Below are 25,052 nucleotides of genomic sequence, written 5' to 3'. Positions count from 1 at the left end.
TTTTAGCCTTGTGATACGTTCCATGGGGTTTTCTTGGCAAGAATCTTGGAGTGGGTTGCCATTTCCTTCTCCAGTGGACCACATTTTGTCAGAACTCTCCGCCGTGACCTGTCCGTCTTGGGTGGCTCTGCACAGCATAGCTTATGGCTTCACTGAGTTACGCAAGCCCCTTCGCCACAACAAGGAATGTTTTAACTTGCCATGTATAAGTAAATTACCTTGCTTACAGGGAAAATATTGCATAGAAGGAGGGAGTAAGAGGAATGGAATGTGTTTATGGAATATCAGCAGAACAGGGGGCAGGTAACTTATTTTCAATTATCCCCCCCCCCATCTCCCTGAAGGCACCTGTATCCACTAAAATCTGCTCCTGGGGGTTCTTTTGGACAGTGTGGGAGGTGGAGCAGTGGGGTGAAGAGGGGAAGGATAATCAGTGAAAATGGCCTCACTCTCCATTCCACTGATAAAAGCCTCTGTTGGATCAAAGGGCCTCCTGCCAGCACAGGAACACTAACTGGGTACATCTCCATGGTTGCAAATATAGACTAATTTATATTTCTAAGCACTGCTATCATCTTTGCTGTTTAACTTTTCCCTGCTGCCAAAACCATTAAATTTATTAGTTTTAGCCTTCCTAAAATCATATTAATTATTAATATAATTATTAATATAATTATTAATTATATGCATATGTATTTGAGCTTTTGGGGAACAATCCACCAGGAAATGCCACTTGGTAACACACATTGAAATGCATGTGCTTTTCACTTCACCCATGTCAATAAGGCTTTGCAGAAGACATCCTGGTAAACTGTGCTTTTATTTTCTGTTTTGACTCATGCTAAGCTTCTATTCCCAGTAGTAATGTATGGCTGTGAGAGCTGGACTATAAGGAAGGCTGAGCGCCGAAGAATTGATGCTTTCGAACTGTGGTGCTGGAGAAGACTCTTACGAGTCCCCTGGACTGCAAGGAGGTCAAATCAGTCGATCCTAAAGGAAATCAACCCTGAGTGCTCATTGGAAGGACAGATCCTGAAGCTGAAGCTCCAATATTTTGGCCACCTAATGCGAAGAGAAAACTCTCTGGAAAAGACCCTGATGCTGGGAAAGACTGAAGGCAAAAGGAGAAGGGGCCGGCAGAGGATGAGATGGCTAGATAGCATCACCGATGCAATGAATATGAACTTGAGCACGCTCCGGGAGAGAGCGCAGGACAGGAAGGCCTGGCGTGCTATGGTCCATGGGGTCACGAAGAGTCGGACATGACTGAACGACTGAACAAACAAAAAAAAGCTTCTATTGGCCTTTGTGTAGTATAGGTTTGGATCACCTTTCAAGCAGAATTACTTCATAAATACTATATATTAATAGTGAACTATTATTGCACTCATGTCCTACTTGTGGGTTTCCCTTTGGCAGCTGGTTGGCCACGGAATGCTGTGCTAGATGAACCTTGGTCTGATCCAGCAAAGCTCTTCTTATGTTCTTAAGTTCTTATGTTCTTAACTGAGTGCCACTCCTAATGTTGCCAAAATGGCATCATCCATCCATAAGAGGGAGGTATGAGCAGGATTGGGGGAACCCTAGGCTTTGCAGAAATACAAATATTCTTTAGAGAAGGGGGGGGACCCTGGCTAAATCCGTGCTGAGCATGCTCAGTGGCCATGGAATGCTGAATGAATGTTGGGGGGGAGAGGAAACAGAAAATGAGGGGGATAAGGAATATAATGGAGTATTCTGAAAAGGGGAATGGTTAACTGGCTGGCAGAAAACCTGAACAGGACCACTCCATATTCCAACTTTTTGTTGCGGGTCCCACTTATTAGTAAAACATGATGGCCAGGACCCAAATAACTCTGACGGCCACTCATTCTGTGAGCCCAAGTGTGTGGGGGTGGGGGGTGGGGGGGAGTGGGGTTAGAATTGTTGATGTTTTTAATTACACGCAGAATGACAAACTGATTTTGAAATTAAGAGCAGATTAAATAACATATGGGATGGGATAGGGTGCCGTGCTATGGTCCATGGGGTCACGAAGAGTCGGACACGACTTAGCGACTGAATAACAACAAAATGGGATAGGGCAAGGATTGGCTGTTGTTGTTTTTTAAAGTTTTTTAAATGCTGTAAGCTAGAGCTTTAGATTGTGGCTATGCTTGTGCATTTATCTTGCTGCTCATGTTGAAGCAACGATCTCAAAATAACTTGCTGTAGGAGGGGGGCATTCTTTGACAGCTGTTAAGCTAACATGGGCTTAACCCCTGGCATCCTTGGATTCTGACCTTGTCAGAGTTCATAAACTAATCAATGTGGGGCCACAACAGACTAGAGACTTTAAGAAATGCTGAAGATTCTGGGTTACATAGGAATGTCTTCTGGGCTTCTCTGATTTAAGATGGAAGGTATATCAGTCTCTTAGAAACCTGTTTAGCATAAATGTGATACATCAAGTAGGGAGAGGTTTTATTGGACCAACTCTAACTATCTTAAAATGCCCATGAGTTTTTTTATGCATAAGGCATTATTTATGATATTTTAAAAGTTATTCAATATGTTTCATATGCACACTGGTTATGTATTGGATTTTCTGAGAACAAAATCTGTTTCTGGATAGATAAATTGTTATTTGATTGGCACTCAAGGGATGTTGCTCTCTGAATCAATGATTAATAGTTTGAAACTCACAAGAGTAATATTTCAAGAGAATATCTATAGCAAAGCAAATATGATAACTGGTGAGTTGTGTACATCTTTATCTGAGTTTCATTTGATCTACCCAGAACCCTTGCAAAACTGAAAATATCTAAGGCATCATAAACTCTTCAGTTTGATGAGAATCCAAGTTGGGGGACATATTTACAAATTGTATGAGCTGACTGAATACCATTTTGATTATGTTACATAATGATTCAAAGGCCTGTTGAGCCTTCTTAGAAAAACTTCCTGTATCTCACACACTTGTGCTTCTGTCCTGTCGCATCCTTTATCTAGCTCTCCTTTGCTAGAGTTGTATCTGACTTGCTTCAGGTAAGGTAAGGTAAGGTTAGTCTTCACCTTAAAGCCCGATTCTGTGCAGGTTTACTTACAAATAATTTCCACTATGTTCATGAAGGCTTGCTGTTTCTACTAGGATGTCAGTCTTAATCTAAGTTTGCCATTTTGTTGAACCACCATACCGTATTTTTTTCCTTTTCAAACCAAATGGCCTGAAACATGGTCAACTCTGTTGCTAAAGCTTATGATACAAGTGAGACAAGAGTTTATCTGACTAAATTATTCCACCTGAAGGGAAAGGAAGTAATACACTATAGAACCTTTGGATCTACCAATCACTTATTGATTTGGCCAAGAGCAAGGAACTTATTATTTAGTATTTCCATAGAGTTTTTCATAACTGTGGTAAGCACTTCACATACATTAAGGACCCCTGAAAGTATTTCAGGGGAGGGGGGGTCATGGCAACCCAATGTCAAACTGCAAATTAAATTCAAAAGGGATCCCAACCATACTGCAAAGACAGTGTTTGGGAAGAATATAGAATGGTAGAAGAACTAGAGCTTACTCCACCTTACGGGCTTCACCTCTGCACTCCCAGACTCATCTCTGTCTCCTTCACATTCTTTCTCTCCACACATTAGTTCAGCTTAGCTCAGCTCAGCTCTTTCCTCCACAGAAAAGCTCTTCGCCCAAGGCAAAACAGTCAAAGCAGTGCAGTAGGTTGCTGGGTCCTTCTTTATTCATTAGCCATGACTACAAGAGCAGTCTTCATTGCGTGATCATCCCTTTCAGCAATCTCATGGCAGAATAGATATGATACAAATATTTTCTAACCTTTATGGTAGGGATGGCAGAGAATTCTGCCACAGATCTCAGTGAGGCCGAATGCCAGTGCATTCGGCCCCCCGAAATCTGTGTCAGAATGGCTCCCCCCTGCCCCCCCGTGGATCCCCCCGGGATGAGACTTACCTGGGGCGGATCTTCTGGGTGGCAGCGGCTCCAGTGGCAGCTGCGGTGGCGGCAGCGGCGGCAGCTAATTTTCTGACCGGCTACCGCTGCCGCCATTTCCAGTCTTGGTAAAAAAAAAAAAGACGTGATAGGCTACGTAAAGATTTACATAGCCTATCATGACTGGGTGGGGTTTTTTTTTAAAAAAAAGATGTGATAGGCTACGTAAATCTTTACATAGCCTATCATAGAGATGTACGAAAGTCACTTACCTTTTCGCAGGGGTGCTTCGCGGTGGGGGGGAGGCGCTTTGCTTCTCCCCCCAAAGTTCAGGCGAGGGGGGGGAGGTGTCCCGCCTCGCCCGGCTGAAATTCAGGCCGGGGAGAAGCGCCCCGTCTCCCCAGCCGCGAGACAAAAAGTGTAACCCCCCCCAAAAAAAAACCCGTGATAGGCTACGTAATGATTAACGTAGCCTATCATGGCTAGATTTCCAAAGTCAGCCGTGATAGGCTACGTAAATCGTTACGTAGCCTATCATGGGTGACTTTGGAAAAAAAAAGCGTACGCAGATGGTGGCGCACTATGGGCGCCGCCATTTGCGTTCCTTATTTGGTCCCGGTAGTCTACATAAAGATTTACGTAGACTACGCCATAGTCTACGTAAATCTTTACGTAGACTACCGGGACCAAATAAGGAGTAGTCTACGTAAATCTTTATGTAGATTTACGTATCTTTATGGCATAGTCTATGTAAATCTTTACGTAGACTACCGGGACCAAATAAGGAACGCAAATGGCGGCGCCCATAGGGTGCCGCCATTTGTGTACGCGTTTTTTTTTTTTTTTACAAAGTCAACCGTGATAGGCTACGTAACGATTTACGTAGCCTATCACGGCTGACTTTGAAAATCTAGCCGTGATAGGCTATGTAAATCGTTACGTAGCCTATCACTTTTTTTTTTTTTACAATTTACTTTTTTATTTCGCGGCCGGGGAGACGGGGCGCTCCCCCCTGGCCAGAATTTCGGCGGGGAGGGATGGGGCGCCTCCCCACCCGCCAAGAATTTCAGGGGGAGAACCGGAGCGCCTCCCCCCCACTGAAAACAGCTGCGGGACCAGGTAAGGGACTTTCGTCCATCCTTAATATGAACCAAGAACTACTGGAAGTACAAGCTGGGTTTCGAAGAGGCAGAGGAACTAGAGGTCAAATCACCGACATTCGCTGGATCATGGAGAAAGCAAGGGAATTCCAGAAAAAACATCTATTTCTGCTTCATTGACTACACTAAAGCCTTTGATTGTGTGGATCACAACAAACTGTGGCAAATTCTTAAAGAGATGGGAGTACCGGACCACCTTACCTGTCTCCTGAGACACCTGTATGAGGGTCAAGAAGCAACAATAAGAACCAGACATGGAACAACCGATTGGTTGAAAATTGGGAATGGAGTATGACAAGGCTGTATATTGTCACCCTGCTTATTTAATTTATATGCGGAGTACATCATGAGAAACGCCGGGTTGGATGAATCACAGGTCGGAATTAAGATTGCTGGGAGAACTGCCTCAGATACGCAGATGATACCACCCTAATGGCAGAAAGCAAAGAGGAGCCTCTTGTTGAGGGTGAAAGTGGAGAGTGCAAAAGCTGGTCTGAAACTCAACATTAAAAAAACTAAGATCATGGCATCTGGCCGCATCACTTCCTGGCATATAGAAGGGGAAGAAATGGAAGATGTGACAGATTTTATTTTCTTGGGCTCCAAGATCACCGCAGGTGGTGACTGTAGCCATGAAATTAAAAGACGCTTGCTCCTTGGGAGGAAAGCTATGGCAAACCTAGACAGCATAGTAAGAAGCAGAGACATCACCTTGCCGACAAAGGTCCATCTAATCAAAGCTATGGTTTTCCCAGTAGCAATGTATGGCTGTGAGAGCTGGACTATAAGGAAGGCTGAGCACCGAAGAATCGATGCTTTTGAACTGTGGTGCTGGAGAAGACTCTTACGCATCACCTGGACTGCAAGGAGGTCAAATCAGTCAATCCTAAAGGAAATCAACCCTAACTGCTCATTGGAAGGATAGATCCTGAAGCTGAAGCTCAAATATTTTGGCCACCTAATGCGAAGAGACAAGTCACTGGAAAAGTCCCTGATGCTGGGAAAGATTGAAGGCCAAAGGAGAACGGGACAGCAGAGGATGAGATGGCTAGATAGCATCACTGATGCAATGAGTATGGACTTGAGCATGATCCGGGAGGGAGCAGAGGACAGGAAGGCCTGGCATGCTGTGGTTCATGGGGTCACGAAGAGTCCGACATGATGTAACGACTGAACAAGAACAACACTTAATATGCAGTAGGTATGGCTGAAATGTAGCTACACAAATGTAGTTACAGTTGGGCTGTATTTGGCCTGTGAGCCTAATACTCAATACCCCTGAATTAAACCCACTGCCTATTTATCTTTTAAGTCCTTCCTCGAAGGAGCTTGTATGTTTTTCTGAATGACTTTAGCTTCAGCACATCCTGTGTGTGTGTATTTGCCCAGGTAAAGTAGTTGATGGGATCATATACAGTCTCATCAGTCTTAAGGGCAGCCATGCTGAATCAAAATTAGGGTCCATCCTGTTTCTAACCGTGGACAGCCAGGGGCTTCTGGGGACTCACAAACAAGGTATCAAGGCAACAGCTCTGATTGTTTCCCCTTCCCTACACCTCAGTTCACTTGGGGGTGCTTCTTAGAATCATAGAATGGTAGGGTTGGAAGGGGCCTACAAGGCCATCGAGTCCAACCCCTGCTCAATGCAGGAATCCAAGCCAGAGCATCCCTGACAGATGGCTGTCCAGCCTTGTCTTGAATGCCTCCAGTGTGGAGAGCCCACCACCTCCCCAGGTAATTGGTTCCATTGTCGTATTGCTCTAACAGTCAGGAAGTTTCTCCTGATGTTCAGCCGGAATCTGGCTTCCTGTAAATTGAGCGCATTATTCCGTGTCCTGCACTCTGGGATGATTGAGAAGACATCCTGGCCTTCCTCACTGTGATAACCTTTTAAGTACTTGAAGAGCACTATCATATCTCCCCTCAGTCTTCTCTTCTCAAGGCTAAACATGCCTAGTTCTTTCAGTCTCTCCTCATAGGGCTTTGTTTCCAGTCCCCTGATCATCTTTGTTGCCCTCCTCTGAGCCCTCGCCAGTTTGTCTGCATCCTTCTTAAAGTGTGGTGCTCAGAACTGGACACAGTACTCCAGATGAGGCCTAACCAGTGCTGAGTAGAGGGGGACTAGTACTTCCCGGGATTTGGAAGCTATGCTTCTATTAATGCAGCCCGAAATAGTATTTGCCGTTTTTTCAGCCACATCACATTGTTGGCTCATATTCAGCTTGTGATCGACAACAACCCCAAGATCCTTCTCACTTGTAGTGTTGTTGAGCCACGTATCCCCCATCTTGTAACTGTGCATTTGGTTTCTTTTTCCTAGGTGTAGAACTTGGCATTAATCCCTATTAATTTTCATTCTGTTGTTTTCTGCCCAGCGCTCCAGTCTGTCAAGATCACTTTGAATTTTGTTTCTGTCTTCCAAAGTATTAGCTATCCTGCCCAATTTTGTGTCATCTGCAAATTTGATCAGAATTCCCTGCACCTCCTCCTCCAAGTAATTCATAAAACTGTTGAAGAGCACTGGGCTCAGGACTGAAACCTGCGGTACCCCACTCTTTACCTCTCCCCAGTTTGAGAAGGTCCCACTGATAAGCACTCTTTTGAGTCCGATTCTGTACCCAAATGTGGATCCACCAGATCATTGTTTCATCTAGCCCACTTTGAGCTAGTTTGCTCATCAGAACATCATGGGACACTTTACCGAAAGCTTTGCTGAAGGTGAGGTATATTATGTCTACAGCATTGCCATGGTCCACAAGGGAGGTGACTTGATCAAAAAATGAGATCAGATTCATCTGGCAGGATTTGTTCTTGACAAATCCATGTTGGCTTCAAGTAATCACTGCATTGTTGTCAAGGTGCTTCCAGATGGATTGCTTTATCATATGCTCCAGAATTTTCCCAGGGATTGATGTCAGACTGACTGGTCTGTAGTTCCCAGGTTCCTCCTTTTTACCCTTTTTGAAGATTAGCCCTCCTCCAGTCATCTGGCCCTTCCCCCATCATCCATGATTTCTCAAAGAGAATAGACAGCGGTTCTGAAGAGTTCTTCTTCCAGTTCCTTTATTACTCTAGGATGGAGTTCATCTGGCCCTGGAGATTTGAACTCATTCCAAGTAATTAGGTGTTCCTTGACCATATGCCTACCGATCTCAAGCTGCAATCCTGCCGTTTCAGCCTGTACTTCGCCTTTGCCAGAGGGGTCATAGACCCTCTTTTGGGAGAAGACTGAGCCAAAGTAGGAATTGAGTACCTCTGCCTTTTCTTTGTCCTCTGTTATCATTTTACCATCCTTATTGAATAGCTGAACAACCATTTCTTTCCTCCATCTTTTACTATGCACGTAGCTGAAGAAAGCCTTTTTGTTGTTTTTAGCATCCCTCGCTAACCTCAGCTCATTCTCAGCTTTAGCCTTCCTGACGCCATCCCTGCAATTCTGTGCTACCTGCCTGTACTCGTCCTTTGTTACGTGGCCTTCTTTCCACTTCCTATATGTGTGCTTTTTTGTTTTCAGGTCATCCGTAACTTTTTGTGAAGCCACATTGGCTGCTTCTGTTGTCTTCCACCTTTTCTTCTTGTTGCAATTGTTTGTAACTGTGCCTTGAGAATTTCCTTTTTTAAAAGCTCCCACCCATCTTGGACTCCTTTTCTCGTTAGCGTTGCTTGTCATGGGACCTCCTGATCATTGTTCTGAGGTTATTAAAATCAGCTTTCCTAAAATCTAGGGATGTACGAAAATCGCTTACCTTTCGGGGATTATGCTGATGGTGCAGGGGGAGGCGTTCCGCCCGTATCCCCAGAATCCTGGCCGGCTGGCTGTCCTCCGCAGCGATTCTGCGGAGCCGCCGGCCAGCTCTGCCAGCAGCCGGACATCCAGGCACTGGCTAGCGGGGACGCAAATGCCTCCCTGCAGTCAGCCGTGATAGGCTACGTAAATGTTTATCATGGCTGATTAAAAAAAAAACACGCGTGTATGCAAATGGTGGCGCCCATGGGTGCCGCCATTTGCATTCCTTATTTTGGCACGTCTTAGTCTACGTAAACATTTACGTAGACTAAGACGGCGAAAATAAGGGGAACGCAAATAGCATAGCATCTACGCTATTTGCATTCCCCTTATTTTCACCATCTTAGTCTACGTAAATGTTTACGTAGACTAAGACGTGCCAAAATAAGGAACGCAAATGGCGGCACCCATGGGCACCGCCATTTGCATGTGCACTTTTTTTTGTTTTTGTTTTAATCAGCCGTGATAGGCTACATAAACATCACAGTGTTTTTTAAAAATTTAGCCGTGATAGGCTACATAAATCTTTACATAGCCTATCACGTTTTTTTAAAAAAAAAACACCTGGAAATGGCGGCAGCGGTGGCAGCCGGTCAGAAGACCGGCCACCGCAGCCGCCACTGCCGAACCGCTGCTGCAGCCACCGCCGCAGCCGCCGCTGCAGCCGCCGCCACCAGGAAGGTCCGCCCCAGGTAAGTCCCGTCCCAGGGGGGTGGCAGGGGGGTGGCAGGCTGTTCCGCCACCGATTTCGGGGGGCCGAATGCACTGGCATTCGGCCTCCCCGAGACCCGTGGCGGAACGTTCGTACATCCCTACTAAAATCCAGGGCACACGTTTGACTACACTTGGCTTTTGCTTCCCTTAGAACCAAGAACTCAAGTACAACATGGTCGCTTTCCCCCAGAGTTCCTGTAACTGCTACTTTATCCACTATGTCATCTCTGTTGGTTAGGATCAAGTCAAGGATAGCCAATCCTCTAGTTCCTTCCTCTACTTTCTGTAGGAGGAAGTTATCTGCCACACAAGTCAGGAATTTCCTGGAGGGGCCATGTTTTGCAGAATTTGTCTCCCAAAAAATATCGGGGAAATTGAAGTCCCCCATTACTACTACATCATGCTTCCTTAAAACATTGGCTATTTGCTTTTCAAAAGTTTCATCCTCATCTTCTCCTTGATTGGGTGGCCAGTAGTAGACTCCGACCACCAGGTTCCTTTTATTCTTTGCTCCATTTATTTTGATCCAGATGCTCTCAATGGGGCTACCAAGCTCATCCTCCTGTATTTCTGTGCAGAGATATGTAGTTTTCACATACAGTGCGACCCCACCTCCCTTTCTGTTCCTCCTGTTCTTTTGGAACAAGTTATATCCTTCAATTGCTGTATTCCAGTCATGAGACTCATCCCACCAAGTCTCAGTTATACCTATCAAGTCATAATTTCCCTCTTCCATTAAGAGTTCAAGTTCATTCTGTTTGTTTCCCATACTCTGGGCATTAGTATATAGACATCAAAGACCATGTGCTTCATAGTCTGGCTTTCTTCCTACATGTGTCTGAAGACTATTATTGGGTGCTATTAGAGCTGTTCTCTCTGTTGCAGTGCATGAGCCTACATCCATTCTTACCCCCAACTCTACATCTCCCTTCCCCGTAGGATTCAGTTTAAAGCCCTCCTGATGAAGTTCTTCATGCTGTGGCCAAACACATTCTTCCCTTCCTTTGTGAGGTGCAACCCGTCCCTTGCCAACAGCCCATCTTCCAGGAAGTATAGCCCGTGGTCCCAGAATCCATATCTCTCTCGTCGGCACCACCTTCGTAGCCAGTCATTCACCCAGAGTATTTTTCGTTCCCTTTCTAGCTGTCTTCTAACTACTGGAAGGATGGATGAGAAAACTATCTGGGCCCCAAAGTTCTTGAGTTTCCTTCCCAAAGCTTCAATGTCTGACATGACTTCTTCATAGCTCTGCTTGGCGGTATCATTTGTTCCTACATAGATGAGAAGAAAGGGATACCTGTCAGTGGGCTTTATGAGTGCAGGCAACCTTTCAGTCACATCTCTAATCCATCCTCCCAGGTGACAACATACCTGGCGAGTCCACAGGTCTTCGTGACATACTTGGGTCTCGATCCCACGCAGCAAGGAGTCTCCCACTACTACCACTCTTCTCTTCTTGTTGTTGTAGGCCTGGGTTTCATCACCTCTGTTTGACTGACGTTCAACCTCTTGCCCACTTTCATGTAGGTTCCCCTGTGCTTCTTCCTCTGCAGGCTGTCCTTAGGGATGTACGAAAGTCCCCTTACCTGGCTCCACCGGGTTTCACTGGGGGGGGAGGTGCTCCGTCACTCCCCCCGGAATCCTTGCCGGCTGGCTTCGCTCCGTGGGGATTCCGCGGAGCCGCTGGCTGGCTGCGCCAGCAGCCGGACATCCGGCCGCTGGCTAGCAGGGACGCAAATGGCGGCGGCCGTAGCAGCCACTGTTTGCGTCCCTGTAGTCTGCCGTGATAGGCTACGTAAAGACTTACATAGCCTATCATGTCTGGCTTAAAAAAAGCAGACGTGCGTACGCAAATGGCAGCGGCTATGGCTGCCACCATTTGCGTTCCTTATTTTTGACCGTCTTAGTCTACGTAAATATTTACATAGACTAAGACGGCAAAAATAAGGGGGAATGCAAATAGCGTCTGCTACGCTATCTGCATTCCCCTTATTTTCGCTGTCTTAGTCTACGTAAATATTTACGTAGACTAAGACGGCCAAAAATAAGGAATGAAAATGGCAGTGGCCATAGCCGCCGCCATTTGCATATGCATTTTTTTTTTAAAGCCAGACATGATATGCTACATAAGTCTTTACATAGCCTATCACGTCTTGTAAAAAAAAAAAAAACCCCGACAAGACTGCAGATGGCGGCAGCAGCGGGTCAGAAGACCAGCTGCCGCCACCGAAGCCACTGCCGGAGCTGCTGCCACCTGGAAGATCCGCCCCAGGTAAGTCTCGTCCCGGGGTGGATCCGTGGGGGGGCGGGGGGGCAGGCCGTTCCACCACATATTTCGGGGGGCCGAATGTACTGGCATTTGGCCTCACCGAGATCTGTGGTGGAATGCTCTGCCATCCCTAGCTGTCCTCCAGCCTCATCCACAATTACCTGGAATCGGTTCCACAGCTCCACTGCTTCCACTGGTGCAGAGTGATGTCTAGTTCTTCTTCTCCTAACTGTCACCCTTTTCCAAGGAGTATCCTCTACTCCATTTTTCTTCACCTCAGCATTTCCCACGTCTGCCTCCTCTTGCTGTTGCTCTTCAAGCTTCTGGTCTTCCCTTTGCTGCTGTAGTTTCCCCATTCTGTCCAAGAACTCTTCGTGTTCTCTTATTCCCTGGAGGGTCAATACTCGCCACTCCAGTCCACTTACTTTTTCTTCCAACAGCGCGATCAACTTGCACTTGTTGCAGGTATAGGCCATGTTGTTCTCAGGCAAGAAAACAAACATGGCACAGGCCTTGCAGGTCACCACCACTGGAGAGTCTTGTCCTTCCATAGCCTCTTTTCCCTTTTGGTGTCTAGCTCTGTGATTGTTCTAGACTAGCCTGTGCCTGCTCCTCTACTCACTAGAGGTTAAAAGCATAGTCCCACTGGTGTAGAAGTGTGTGTTACAAGACAAATAAATGAAAAAAAAGTTTGTTAAAAAGAAAAAAAAATGTTAGGGGCTTCCCCCTTGACCTCCCCTGCCAAACTCCTCTGGCCAACTACTGTTTGCTCCTCCTGTTCACTCGCTCTGGTTGCTCGCTCTCTGGGAGCTTGCTTGCTTCTGTAGTCCCTGGACCAGTCGGAGCAGCTTGCTCTGCTCTGCTCTGTTCTGCTCAGCTGAGAGGCTTGACCCGACCCTTCTACTGGCACCCCAGGTGGAGGCAACAGTGAGAAGTGCCTGTTATCATATTCGGCTGATACACCAGCTATGCCCATTCCTGGAACATGTGGACCTGGTAACAGTGGTTCACACGCTGGTAACCTGTAAGCTTGATTCCTGTAATGCACTGTACTTGGGGCTTCCTGTATATTTAGTTCAGAAACTTCAACTGGTACACAATTTGGCAGCTAGGTTCATCTCTGGAACATCCTGTGGAGACCATATTACACCAGTTTTAAAATATTTACACTGGCTGCCCGTTTGTTTCCGAGCAAAATATAAAGAGCTGGTTCTTACCCTGAAGGCCTTACATGGTCTATGTTCAAGGTACCTTAGGGAGCGCCTTCTCCCCTATGTCCCAGTCCGCCACCTAAGTTCCTCTGAGGGCTCTCTGCTGCAGCTGCGTAATGTGAGATTGGCAGCCACACACAAGAGGACCTTCTCTTCCCCCCTGCCCCCAGTGTGGAATGACCTGCTGGTTGAGCTGAGCTCATTGACGGTTTTTAAGCAGGCATTAAAGATGCTATTATTTCAGCAGGCCTTCCCTTTTTATAACTCTCGTTCCTCTTTGTATACTGTTTTTAAGCTGTGTTGTTTTAAGCTCTGTTTTTATTGTTGGATTTTTTTTTAAAAAAAGTTTTTAGTTCAACTTGTTTTTATGTTGTTTGTATATATTGTCCATATTGTTGTTGTTCAGTCATTAAGTCATGTCTGACTCTTCATGACCCCATGGACCATAGCACGCCAGGCCTTCCTGTCCTCCGCTCTCTCCCGGAGTGTGCTCAAGTTCATATTCATTGCATCGGTGATGCTATCTAGCCATCTCATCCTCTGCCGTCCCCTTCTCCTTTGGCCTTCAATCTTCCCCAGCATCAGGGTCTTTTCCAGGGAGTTTTCTCTTCACATTAGGTGGCCAGAATATTGGAGCTTCAGCTTCAGTATCTGTCCTTCCAATGAGCAGTCAGGGTTGATTTCCTTTAGGATGGACTGATTTGACCTTCTTGCAGTCCAGGGGACTCGTAAGAGTCTTCTCCAGAGCCACAGTTCGAAAGCATCATATTGTCCATATACTTTTATGTAAATGTTTTTTTAAAAAAACTTTGTATGTTGTATTTTAATGTTTAACTTTTGTAAACCACCCAGAGAGCTTCAGCTATGGGATGATATATAAATGTAAATAATAATAATAATAACAACAACAACAACAACAACATCTCCTTTTTGAACCCACTGGCTATTTCACATCAAGTTGCAATGAATTCCATAATTTAGAGCACAATCCTACACATGTTTAGATGGGGAAAAGTCCTACACCTCCCAGCATTCCCCAGCCAGCATGGCTCACTGGGGAATGCTGGGAGTTGTAGGATTTTTTCTTCATCTAAACATGCATAGGGTTGCCCATTTATTTATTTATTGTGTAAAGATGTACTTTCCTTCATCAGCCTAAATCTAATAACAATTTAATTTGGCATCCCTGATTATGGAATTACTTTCTTCATATTGTTCATAATTTTATAAACCTCTACCTTGTCCCTCTGAGACATTCTCTAAAAAAAACTAAACATCCCCAACCACTTTAGTTTTTTTTTTTTTTTCTTTTAGAGAAGAATGCTCCACTGATCCTTTAGTTGCCCTTTTCTGCACCTCCTAATGGATTTCTGTTTAGGACTGCTGTGAAATTGAACTAGATGTCTTGGTAAGATCTCTTCTTTTTTTAGATGAGAAAATAGTTAAGGAATACTCTTAGTGAGGAATATCTCCCCCAGTGGAGGTCTCAATTATTCCTTCCAGTGGGATTGACTTTCTGGAGATGTTGTGTAGTGACTATATTGAAAAGCACTGTGTTTGGGGCAGGGATGTTGCAAGAGTCAGGTTGGGGCTTGAGGCTCAGCAATTTCTCACCAGCTTGGCCCCCAGACACTAGGCCACAGATCCCCATGCTTGCCCAACTCAGCATGCACTGAGTCAGGCAAGTGTGGGAATCCCCGCTTGTCCGTGAGCCACCACCTTGCGTAAAAATGTGTGGCTCTGCTATTTACCTAAGTTGACATTTGCATAAAATAGCAGCCATAAATAGCCCCATTTATGCAAAATTACAGGTGTAATCTAACCATTTACGCCTGTATTTTTGTGTAAATGGGGCTATACAGCCACCATTTTATGCAAATGGAGACTTTTGTAAATAGTGGAGCTGCCATTTTTACCAAACGTGGTGGTTCGTGGGCAAGCAGTGGTCCCTGTGCTTGCCCAACTCAGTGCACACTGACTTGGGCAAGTGTGGGGAATTTGTGGACTGGTGTCTGGGGGCTGAGCCAGTGAGCCAGTAAATAGCAGAGCCACTATTTTCACCCAAAGTGGTGGCTCACAGGATGCAGGGACCCCATGCGCTATTCACTGGGCAGCCGCAGACCATCCAGCAGCTTGTGTGGCATGTCGAACAAGGGTGGCTGGCCAGCAGCCAGCCGGTGGGGGTCTGGCAAGTGGTGCATGAGCTGGGCGCCAGTCAGTTTGCCCATCCCTAGTTCAGGGTAATATGAACATTTTATCTATAGCATTTGATCAGTGATTTGTCATTTACATGTGCAAGTCTTCCTTTGTTATTGCAACTATAGTGTGAAGTAGCCCACTGTCTCTGAATTCTTGAAATATTTTACCTATTAAATCAGAGTAAAACCATGGACATTGTCACACAGCTGTCTGACAAAGGATGAAACCAATATAAAAGTGTAGTATAGATTAATATTAAAAGATAAGAAAACGTTAACATTTTTTTGTAGGTCTGATTCAAACAGAGTGATTCTTTTTAAAACTCTAAAGCATACTGACACTTACAACTTATACCAGAGTTTCAGTCCCAAGCATACTTACCTGGAGGTATATCCCATTGAAATCAATGGACACACTTCTAAGTCAGTGGTTCCTAGCCATGGGTCCCCTATGCAGGGGTGAGGGAAAATTAGTTTGTTTCAAATTTTACTGTGAACTTGCCTAATTTCACACTTTTGAACCATTATGCAAACCAAAACTCAGTTATCCCTCAAAATGTGAACTCCGAATTTTGCAGTGGAGTTCTCCAATCAAAAATGCATACAAAATGTGTATATTAGGGAAAAATATACACAAAAATGCATATATTCATGAAAATAATGTTAAAATGCATTGTATTGGGAAAATTGCATGTAAAATTGTGGATGTTAGGAGAAATGCATGCAAAAATGCATAAGAATTTTCATGACATTTTTTAAAAAAATTCTCAAAGTTTGGGATGAATTGAAATTAAGACTGGGAAAAAAATGAGAAACTAAAATTGACAGATTTTCCCATCCCTACCAGATGTTGACCTACAACTTACATCATGCCCAAACATTGATCAAGGTGGCTGGGGGTGATGGGTGTTGTAGTTCAACAATATGTGGAAACGCAAGATTGTTGTTGTTGTTGTTCAGTCGTTCAGTCGTGTCCGACTCTTCGTGACCCCATGGACCATAGCACGCCAGGCCTTCCTGTCCTGCGCTCTCTCCCGGAGTGTGCTCAAGTTCATATTCATTGCATCGGTGATGCTATCTAGCCATCTCATCCTCTGCCCTCCCCTTCTCCTTTTGCCTTCAGTCTTTCCCAGCATCAGGGTCTTTTCCAGAGAGTTTTCTCTTGGCGTTAGGTGGCCAAAATATTTGAGCTTCAGCTTCAGGATCTGTCCTTCCAATGAGCACTCAGGGTTGATTTCCTTTAGTATGGACTGATTTGACCTCCTTGCAGTCCAGGGGACTCGTAAGAGTCTTCTCCATCACCACAGTTCGAAAGCATCAATTCTTCGGCGCTCAGCCTTCCTTATAGTCCAGCTCTCACAGCCATACATTACTACTGGGAAAACCACAGCTTTGATTAGACGGACCTTTGTCGGCAAGGTGATGTCTCTGCTTCTTACTATGCTGTCTAGGTTTGCCATAGCTTTCCTCCCAAGGAGCAAGCGTCTTTTAATTTCATGGCTACAGTCACCGTCTGCGGTGATCTTGGAGCCCAAGAAAGTAAAATCTGTCACTGCTTCCATTTCTTCCCCTTCTATATGCCAGGAAGTGATGGGGCCAGATGCCATGATCTTAGTTTTTTTAATGTTGAGTTTCAAACCAGCTTTTGCTCTCTCCTCTTTCACCCTCAACAAGAGGCTCTTGAGATCCTCCTCACTTTGTGCCATTAGGGTGGTATCGTCTGCATATCGGAGGTTGTTGATAATTCTCCCAGCAATCTTAATTCCGACCTCTGATTCATCCAACCCGGCATTTCTCATGATGTACTCTGCATATAAGTTAAATAAGCAGGGTGACAATATGCAGCCTTGTCGTACTCCTTTCCCAATTTGGAACCAATCGGTTGTTCCATGTCCAGTTCTTACTGTTGCTTCTTGACCCTTGTACAGGTTTCTCAGGAGACAGGTAAGGTGGTCTGGTACTCCCATCACTTTAAGAATTGGCCAGAGTTTGTTGTGATCCACACAATCAAAGGCTTTAGCATAGTAAATGAAGCAGAAATGGAATTCTCTTGCTTTCTCCATGATGCAGCGAATGTTGGCGATTTGATCTCTAGTTCCTCTGCCTCTTCGAAACCCAGCTTGTACTTCCGGTAGTTCTCGGTTCGCATACTGCTGAAGCCTAGCTTGTAGGATTTTGAGCATCACCTTGCTGGCATGTGAAATGAGCACAATTGTGCGGTAGTTTGAACACTCTTTGGCGTTGCCCTTCTTTGGAATTGGAATGTAAACTGACCTTTTCCAGTCTTGCGGCCATTGTTGAGTGTTCCAAATTTGTTGGCATATTGAATGCAGCACTTTAACAGCATCATCTTTTAGAATTTTAAATAGCTCAGCTGGAATACTGTCATCTCCACTAGCTTTGTTGTTAGTAATGCTTCCTAAGGCCCACTTGACTTCACTTTCTAGGATGTCCGGCTCAAGTTCAGTGACCGCACTATCATGGCTATCAGGGACATGAAGATCTTCCCTGTATAGTTCTTCTGTGTATTCTTTCCACCTCTTCTTAATCTCATCTGCTTCTGTTAGGTCCCAGCCTTCTTTGTCCTTTATCATGCCCGTCTTTGCACAAAACGTTCCCTTGAGATCTCCGATTTTCTTGAAGAGATCTCTAGTCTTTCCCATTCTGTTGTTTTCCTCCATTTCTTTGCATTGTTCATTTAAGAAGGCCTTCTTGTCTCTCCTTGCTATTCTCTGGAACTCTGCATTCAGTTGGATATATTTCAACTTTCTCCCTTGCTTTTCGCTTCCCTTCTTTCGTGAGCTACTTGTAAAGCCTCCTCAGACAGCCACTTGGCTTTCTTGCATTTCTTTTTCTTTGGGATGGATTTCGTTGCTGCCTCCTGAACAATGTTACGGACCTCCGTCCACAGTTCCTCAGGCACTCTGTCTATCAGGTCTAATCCCTGAAATCTATTCCTCACCTCCACTGTGTATTCATAAGGGATATGATTTAAGTCATACCTGAATGGTTTAGTGGTTTTCCCTACGTTCTTCAATTTAACCCAAAATTTTGCAACAAGAAGCTCATGATCTGAGCCACAGTCAGCTCCAGGTCTTGTTTTTACTGACTGTATAGAGCTTCTCCATCTTTGGCTGCAAAGGACATAATCAATCTGATTTCGATACTGACCATCTGGTGATGTCCATGTGTAGAGTCGTCTCTTGTGCTGTTGGAAAAGAGTGTTTGCTATGATCAGCATGTTCTCTTGGCAAAACTCTATTAGCCTTTGTCCTGCTTCATTTTGTATACCAAGGCCATGCTTGCCTGTTATCCCGGTGATTTCTTGACTTCCTACTTTAGCATTCCAATCCCCTATGATGAAGAGGACATCTTTTTTTGGTGTTAGTTCTAGAAGGTGTTGTAGGTCTTCATAGAACTGATCAACCTCAGCTTCTTCGGCATCAGTGGTTGGGGCATAGACTTGAATTACTGTGATGTTGAATGGTTTGCCTTGGATTCGTACTGAGATCATTCTATCATTTTTAAGATTGTACCCCAGTACTGCTTTTCCCACCCTTTTGTTGACTATGAGCGCTACTCCATTTCTTCTAAGGGATTCTTGCCCACAATAGTAGATATGATGGTCACCTGAATTAAATTCGCCCATGCCTGTCCATTTTAGTTTGCTGATTCCCAAGATGTCGATGTTCAATCTTGGGAGGCTTCTAACTCTTGCATTGTTCTTTATCCCATGAAATATTCTGAGTCCTCCATTCCCTTCAACAATTCTAAACCTTTAACTAAGCCAAAATGTACCCCTGTTAAGGCATTACTCTTGAATGGGGAATTGCAACTCATGTATTCTTCCTCCCTCCACTTCCCTCTTCTTCCTCTGTTGTTTTCCCCATGTTGACATTGAGATTGTAAGCTGCCCCCTTGTACTTGGTAATGCGCAATGCGCACTGATGGTGCTATGTTGTTCTTAATTAATATGATGATGGTGTTGTCGTAATGCAGAATCCCCAACTGCACTCAGTAATCGAACCATCTCCTTTGTCTGAATGATCATGTGAGGAAAGTCTTACTTTGGTTTTTTTTTTTGTCTAGTAGGCTGTTCTTTGGGGACATTTCAGGCTAAATGCTTTAGTGTCTCTGTGCTACCTGTGAGTACAGCCAGGGACAGATAGTGCTGGGAATTTAAATGACTAGGCCAATTGAGAAGCAATTGGGTCTGTCTGCCAAAGAGACTCGAGCCACAGGGAAAAGTAGTAACTATAAAGTCAGGCAATTTTCACAATATTGTTTGGGGAAATGGATTTTCACCCACCCTTCCTTTTTATGGTTCACTCTGATGCTTTAACACCATCCCTGTTGTGCAAAGGCTCATCAGGAAGACATTGCTGTATCTCACATCTTTGCTACGCTATTAATAAGCTTCCCTTACTGTCCAGATGTTTTTTGCTTGCAGTGAACAGGCCATTAGAATGGGATCTGACACAGCGTTGAATAGAAATGAAAATTAGTTGTGAAGTTTATCAGATGCCAACTTCTCTCAAAACAAATAAGAGGTTTCTGGAAGAGAAATGCATAATTGTTGCACACTGTTGCTGTCTCTACAATTCTGGGAAAAATATAGAAAATGTGAAGCACTGTATCCAGTGTTTCACATTAATGGTTTGATGTTTGTGACTCAAGCCCTATTTTATAGCAGTAAACCAGAGGCAGCTCTGACTAATTGATTCCATTTATATGTCACCCTTCCTCCAATAAACTGGTTGGCATATATGATTATCCCCCCACCCCACCCCCACCCCCAAATACACACACACACACTTTACCTCACAACCATCCTGTGAGTTAGGTTAGGTTAGGCTGCGGGATAGTGACCAGTTCGATATCACCCAGCAAACTTCATGCTTGAGTGGTAATTTCAACCTGTCTTTCCCCAATCCTTGTCAGAGACCCTTACTGCCACAATGCACTGATTAGAGATTCATACAAAATTTCCATCAATGAACATGAATCTCAGGGCACATGGTATTCATACTGTCAGTGCTCATATGCTATTTTTCTCTGGCATCCCTTAAAGAAAAAGTTTGCAATAGCAAGGAGTAGTGTGGCCATATCTCCCAGCCTGCAGAGGGCAGGCCTCTATTTGAAAGGTCAGAAGACAGTATTCTGTTTGTAGAGAGTTGGAGGACAGTCGCTGTTTGAAGGGCCACCCAGTCCAAGTTAAAGAACCACAAGCAGGGGGAGCAGGGACTTGAAGTTGTCCATCTACTGTTAGCATCAGGACAGCAGACTGAGCAGGCACACAGGTCACCTCCTCCCCATCTTCCCCCGTATGGTGAGATGTACTATATTTCTGCTTCAGTGGTAGTAATTTGCATCCCTACAGATGAATGCAAAGATGAATGCAAAGATGAATCCTCTTTTGTCCTCTTGTTTGGTGTTGCACAATGGGCTATCCTACCAGGGAGTAAGTGCACCTAGGGATGTACGGACTGTGTAACATCTGCTCTGCCTGTGTTTCGCGGATCGTCAGGCACCTTTCGTTCCATCTTCCACTCACAGTTGGATGCGAATATATATTTTTTGTCATGTGGAAAAATACACTAATAATTACGTAAGAGGTATCATAACAATTTACATAATTTACCTTGGTATGTAACATTTAGCGTCTTGTCCCCCATTCCATTCCACTTTTCCTCAGCAAAATGTTGCATATTTTCCTATGAATAAATATGCATAAATTTCAGGAAAGTTAAAAAAAAAAAAAAAACATTTGAAAGTCCACGGACTCCGCACAGCCTGAGGGGGTCACTCCGCAGTGGATTCCACAGGTCGGATTCTTAGAAATCCAAGCTCATTTTACTCCATCTCAAATTTCTCCAGCATCCCTAAATGTTCAAATCCAAAGACTGTGGGTTGCTTCTCATGTCTCCTCTCAAGAAATTTCCTCTCAGGAAACATTTCCAGGGAGTTACAGATACATTCAGTTGAGGTGACATTCTGGGAGTTCCACCAAGGCAGAGCACACAATAGAGTCCTGTATGATAGGCATGTGCCAGGTTTTGCTTTGTTTCACAGAGGAGCCTTGGTAACTAGATTATAGTCTTCCAAAAAGGCTATAAATTACACTATACAGACTCTCTTCAAAAGTCATGGACCCCCATCCCTGTGAGGGTGGCAGAAAAGGGCTCAATCATGAAAGCCAAAGAAAGACCCCAGCACGGGTTCAAGCCAAAGACCTAAGAATGCTCCTACATACTTGGAGGACTCTCCAGATTTTGGGTAGCCCCATTTAGGACTCAACTGTGGTAAAGTAAAGTTAGGGAAACTTCATGGAGATCTCATTCTGAGTTCTGAAGTGTAGATCAGTTCAATAATTTAAACTACACTTCTTTCTTTATCTGGTACACTAACATTCCTGACTTATTAACTTTCACATTGGCAGGGTAGGTTAGCTGAAAGATAATGAGGAAGGCTAGGCAGAATGATCAAATTATTTGCATATGAACAGCCAGACATTTTCATGGCCAAGGGAGGGTTTGGATCCATTTTCCCATGCTGTATCGCCCCGGCCATGGGCGTTGAACTCTTAGGTTAGAGGTGTCAAGATAGTGATGAATCAGACTCAAAGCTTTACTTACAAGGAGTATTTTATTGGGTAACTTACAGCACACAGGCGTGCCCAATGGTTGGATCAGACAGCTTCTCTGAACCCAGAGCCATGGGGTCAAATGGGTTTTATACCATATATGTTAGCCATGAGGCAGCATAGCAGCATCAAGCGCCCCTAGCATCCATTCCCAGCATAAACTAACAGCACTTGGTTCTCAAGCACAGCCACCTGTAGCTTTAGGGTAAACAAATTCTGCTTCTCAGGCACATCAGTGATAAGACGTTCTCCTCATTAGCAAGGAATGTTCTGAGAAGGCTGTGATCGGCCTTTTGACTCATCTGCACATGCTCAGAGGCTTACTAGCAAGGGAATTGCACTAATAATGAACTTAAGCAAGCATTATGGAGCTCTAAGCCCCTCTAACACTACAAATGACTAGGCTATGCTCCTGGGGCCAATACACATGCCCAAACTTAAAACCACATGCATTGTACGTACCCCCACTTGGCCAATGAAGTCTTCTTTTACCCCTGTTCTCTCTCTAACTACTCTTTTTTTCAGTTTTCCTCCTTGCTCTGATTTACAGATTTTAGCATCTTGTCTTCTTTCTTTCTGTTAACAGGTGACCTCTGCATTGCGCAGTCATTGAAAATCCCACAGGATCGCAAAGACAAGACCTTCGAATTTGATAAAATTATCAAGCTGCTTCTAGATACTCCCAGAGCCAGGGCTATCATTGTCTTTGCCTACGATGAGGATATAAAGTAAGGAAGACTGCAGAAATTAACTTGTTTACATGTCATGACTTCATGGACTAGCAAGAAAGTTTAGAAACAGGGATTCACAATTCAAATTAGTCGAAGCACTGTTTCTGGGCTGTGTCGCCTGCTATAAGTATTTGATGTATTTCCACATTCTTAGGCATAGTTCATCAAATGAACCACAGAGGAGGTGGTGAAATAGTTCATGGACTGTACCACTTCAGTTTGGGGGAGAGGGATTATATGGCTGAATTCTTCCCTATGGAAAAATTCTCTCCACATTCAAGGCTAGTATACTAGCAAATAATAGTAGGTAGAACTCTTCTCTATGTCATCAAGTATACTATGTGCAAAGATGTGTTTTATATGGAGAAATATACAGATACAATCTATCACCTGCAGTGTGAAGTGTTAAAATCTGGGAGCCATTTTCCCTATATCATCTGTGTGAACTAGGCCACAAATTCTTTTGTGCACAGCCAAAGGTATGGTAAGAAATAGTTCACTAGTGCAGGGGTAGGCAACCTGATGCTTTGAACAGCAACTCCCAGATTCCCTTATCATTGGCCATGCTGGCTGAGTTGATAGGAGATGTATATATGTGCACCTGGGGGCGCAAGATTGCCTGCCCCTGCACGAATGGGTCAATGCAATCTGAGCAGTCTGACTTTCACAACACAGGTCCTTAGAAGCTGGTTAACTTGCGCTTTGCAGCAAACGTCAATTGCTTTGGAAGTCACTTGCAAAGGAGCTAAGTTACAAGGCAGAGTGCTTTGCTTTGGTCTGGTAACTTCAGTGCATGGACATTCAGCCTTGAAGGTCCAGAGGTGCAAGATCAAAGCAGAATTCTGAGAGTTCAACAACTTTGCAAAATCATAAATCTCAGTTTTACTAAATCTGAGTTGTTCGATAGTCCAGATCTAAGGTATTGCAAGCTGGATTTGGAAGAGGTGTGTAGATAAACCTCTGGCAATAGTAGAAAAAGAAATATGTAATCTGTAATTCTATTTTAAGACATTGTAATATGACACATTTTAATAGTTTTTCTTTCAGCACACATTTAGCAATGTGGACTGAATAAATACAAATACTAAAACTTATATGCCCTGTCCATTTTGGTTTTATTGGGATCATAGGTCTGCTGCTGCTGCTGGCAATGGGCTCTTCCATGTTGGGGAAGGAATAATAATAGTAGTAGTAGTAGTAGTAGTAGTAATTTTTCACTGGCAGAGAGCCAGTGTCGTGCAGTGGTTAGACTGTGGGACTGAGACTCAGGAGATCTGGGGCAGAATCCAATGGGGCACATATGCCTCTGCCAATTCCCTTATGCTCCACCAATTCCTGTCTTCAGGTGGGACCCACTGCTTGTGGAATGAAGATTTAGCACTTCTGGGGCAAACGGAAATGAGCGAAAACCCTCATTTCTGGAACAGGGCAGGTTGGAGGAGCTCACATAACAGAACTCCGCCAACCCATCCCTATCGAGAAATGAGCATTTCCACTCATCTCAGGTCTTCCTCTGGGAAGCGCTAAATTGCTATTGCACAAGCGGTGAGTCCCGCTTGCGCAACAGAATCAGCGAGACCCACTGCTTGTGTAACAGAATCGGCTGGGTGCAAAAGAATTGGCGGAGGCATAAACTCCCTGTTGGATTCTGCCCTGGGGTTTTAGTCCCCACTCAGCCAGGAAGCTCACTGGATGACCTTGGGCCAGTCACTGACACTCAGCCTAAACTACCTCACAGGGTTGTTGTGAAGATAAAATGGAGAGGAGGAGGATCATGTATGCTGTCTCTGACTCCTTGGAGGAAAGGTGGGATAGAAATATAACCAATAACTACATTATTATTCTGTTATAGATATATATTTCAGTCTAGATCAACAGCAAATTGCAAGCAATGCCTGCCCACTAGCACATGTTTAATTATGGAATATGGCATTCTGAATGTTCATCATGCTGTCCCCTGTTGTTTTGTTTGATCAGTATGATAAAATATAATTTCTTTTGGACACACTGCTGCAGTGATTTAATCTGAACCAAAATGCAAGCTGATTAACGAACCAATGACACCAAGAAGACATAGAAAGATTTGAAATCTTTACTGAGTAATTTGTGGAACAGAAAATGCAAGGTACATAAACATTGCCTTATTAAAGCAGAACTCTGGCTGAGGAGTTTCCCAAGATTTGGGACAGGGAAATTGTGGCCAAACTTGTTCTGGTTGAAGATGCCAAATGAGAATTGAGTTATAGAATTGTTGTCATATATTTTAGAATGAATCATGCTGGTCTCCTGTAAGATTTTATAGCCTGCTTTCAATAGTTTGAAAATATATAAAAATATTTAAGAAAAAATGAAACAGGTAGGTATAAGTAAGGGGAAGAATAGGAGGCAAGGGGA

General features: G+C 44.3%; 1 protein-coding gene across 1 annotated transcript in view; it reads left to right on the top strand.

Annotated features, from left to right (window-relative positions):
- The window catches only part of GRM7 (glutamate metabotropic receptor 7), a 714,388-nt gene that overhangs the window by 350,427 nt on the left and 338,909 nt on the right, over positions 1–25,052 (top strand). Inside the window, exon 3 of the mRNA XM_084829832.1 lies at positions 22,514–22,655. Coding sequence (XP_084685958.1) covers positions 22,514–22,655 — 142 coding nt within the window. The remainder of the gene's footprint in view (positions 1–22,513; positions 22,656–25,052) is intronic.

This window comes from Heloderma suspectum, chromosome 2 (genome assembly GCF_057233095.1).
Source record: "Heloderma suspectum isolate Gila_16-S chromosome 2, 16-S_ref, whole genome shotgun sequence".
Taxonomy (NCBI): domain Eukaryota; kingdom Metazoa; phylum Chordata; class Lepidosauria; order Squamata; family Helodermatidae; genus Heloderma; species Heloderma suspectum.
This window is presented reverse-complemented; position numbering and strand designations above follow the sequence as displayed.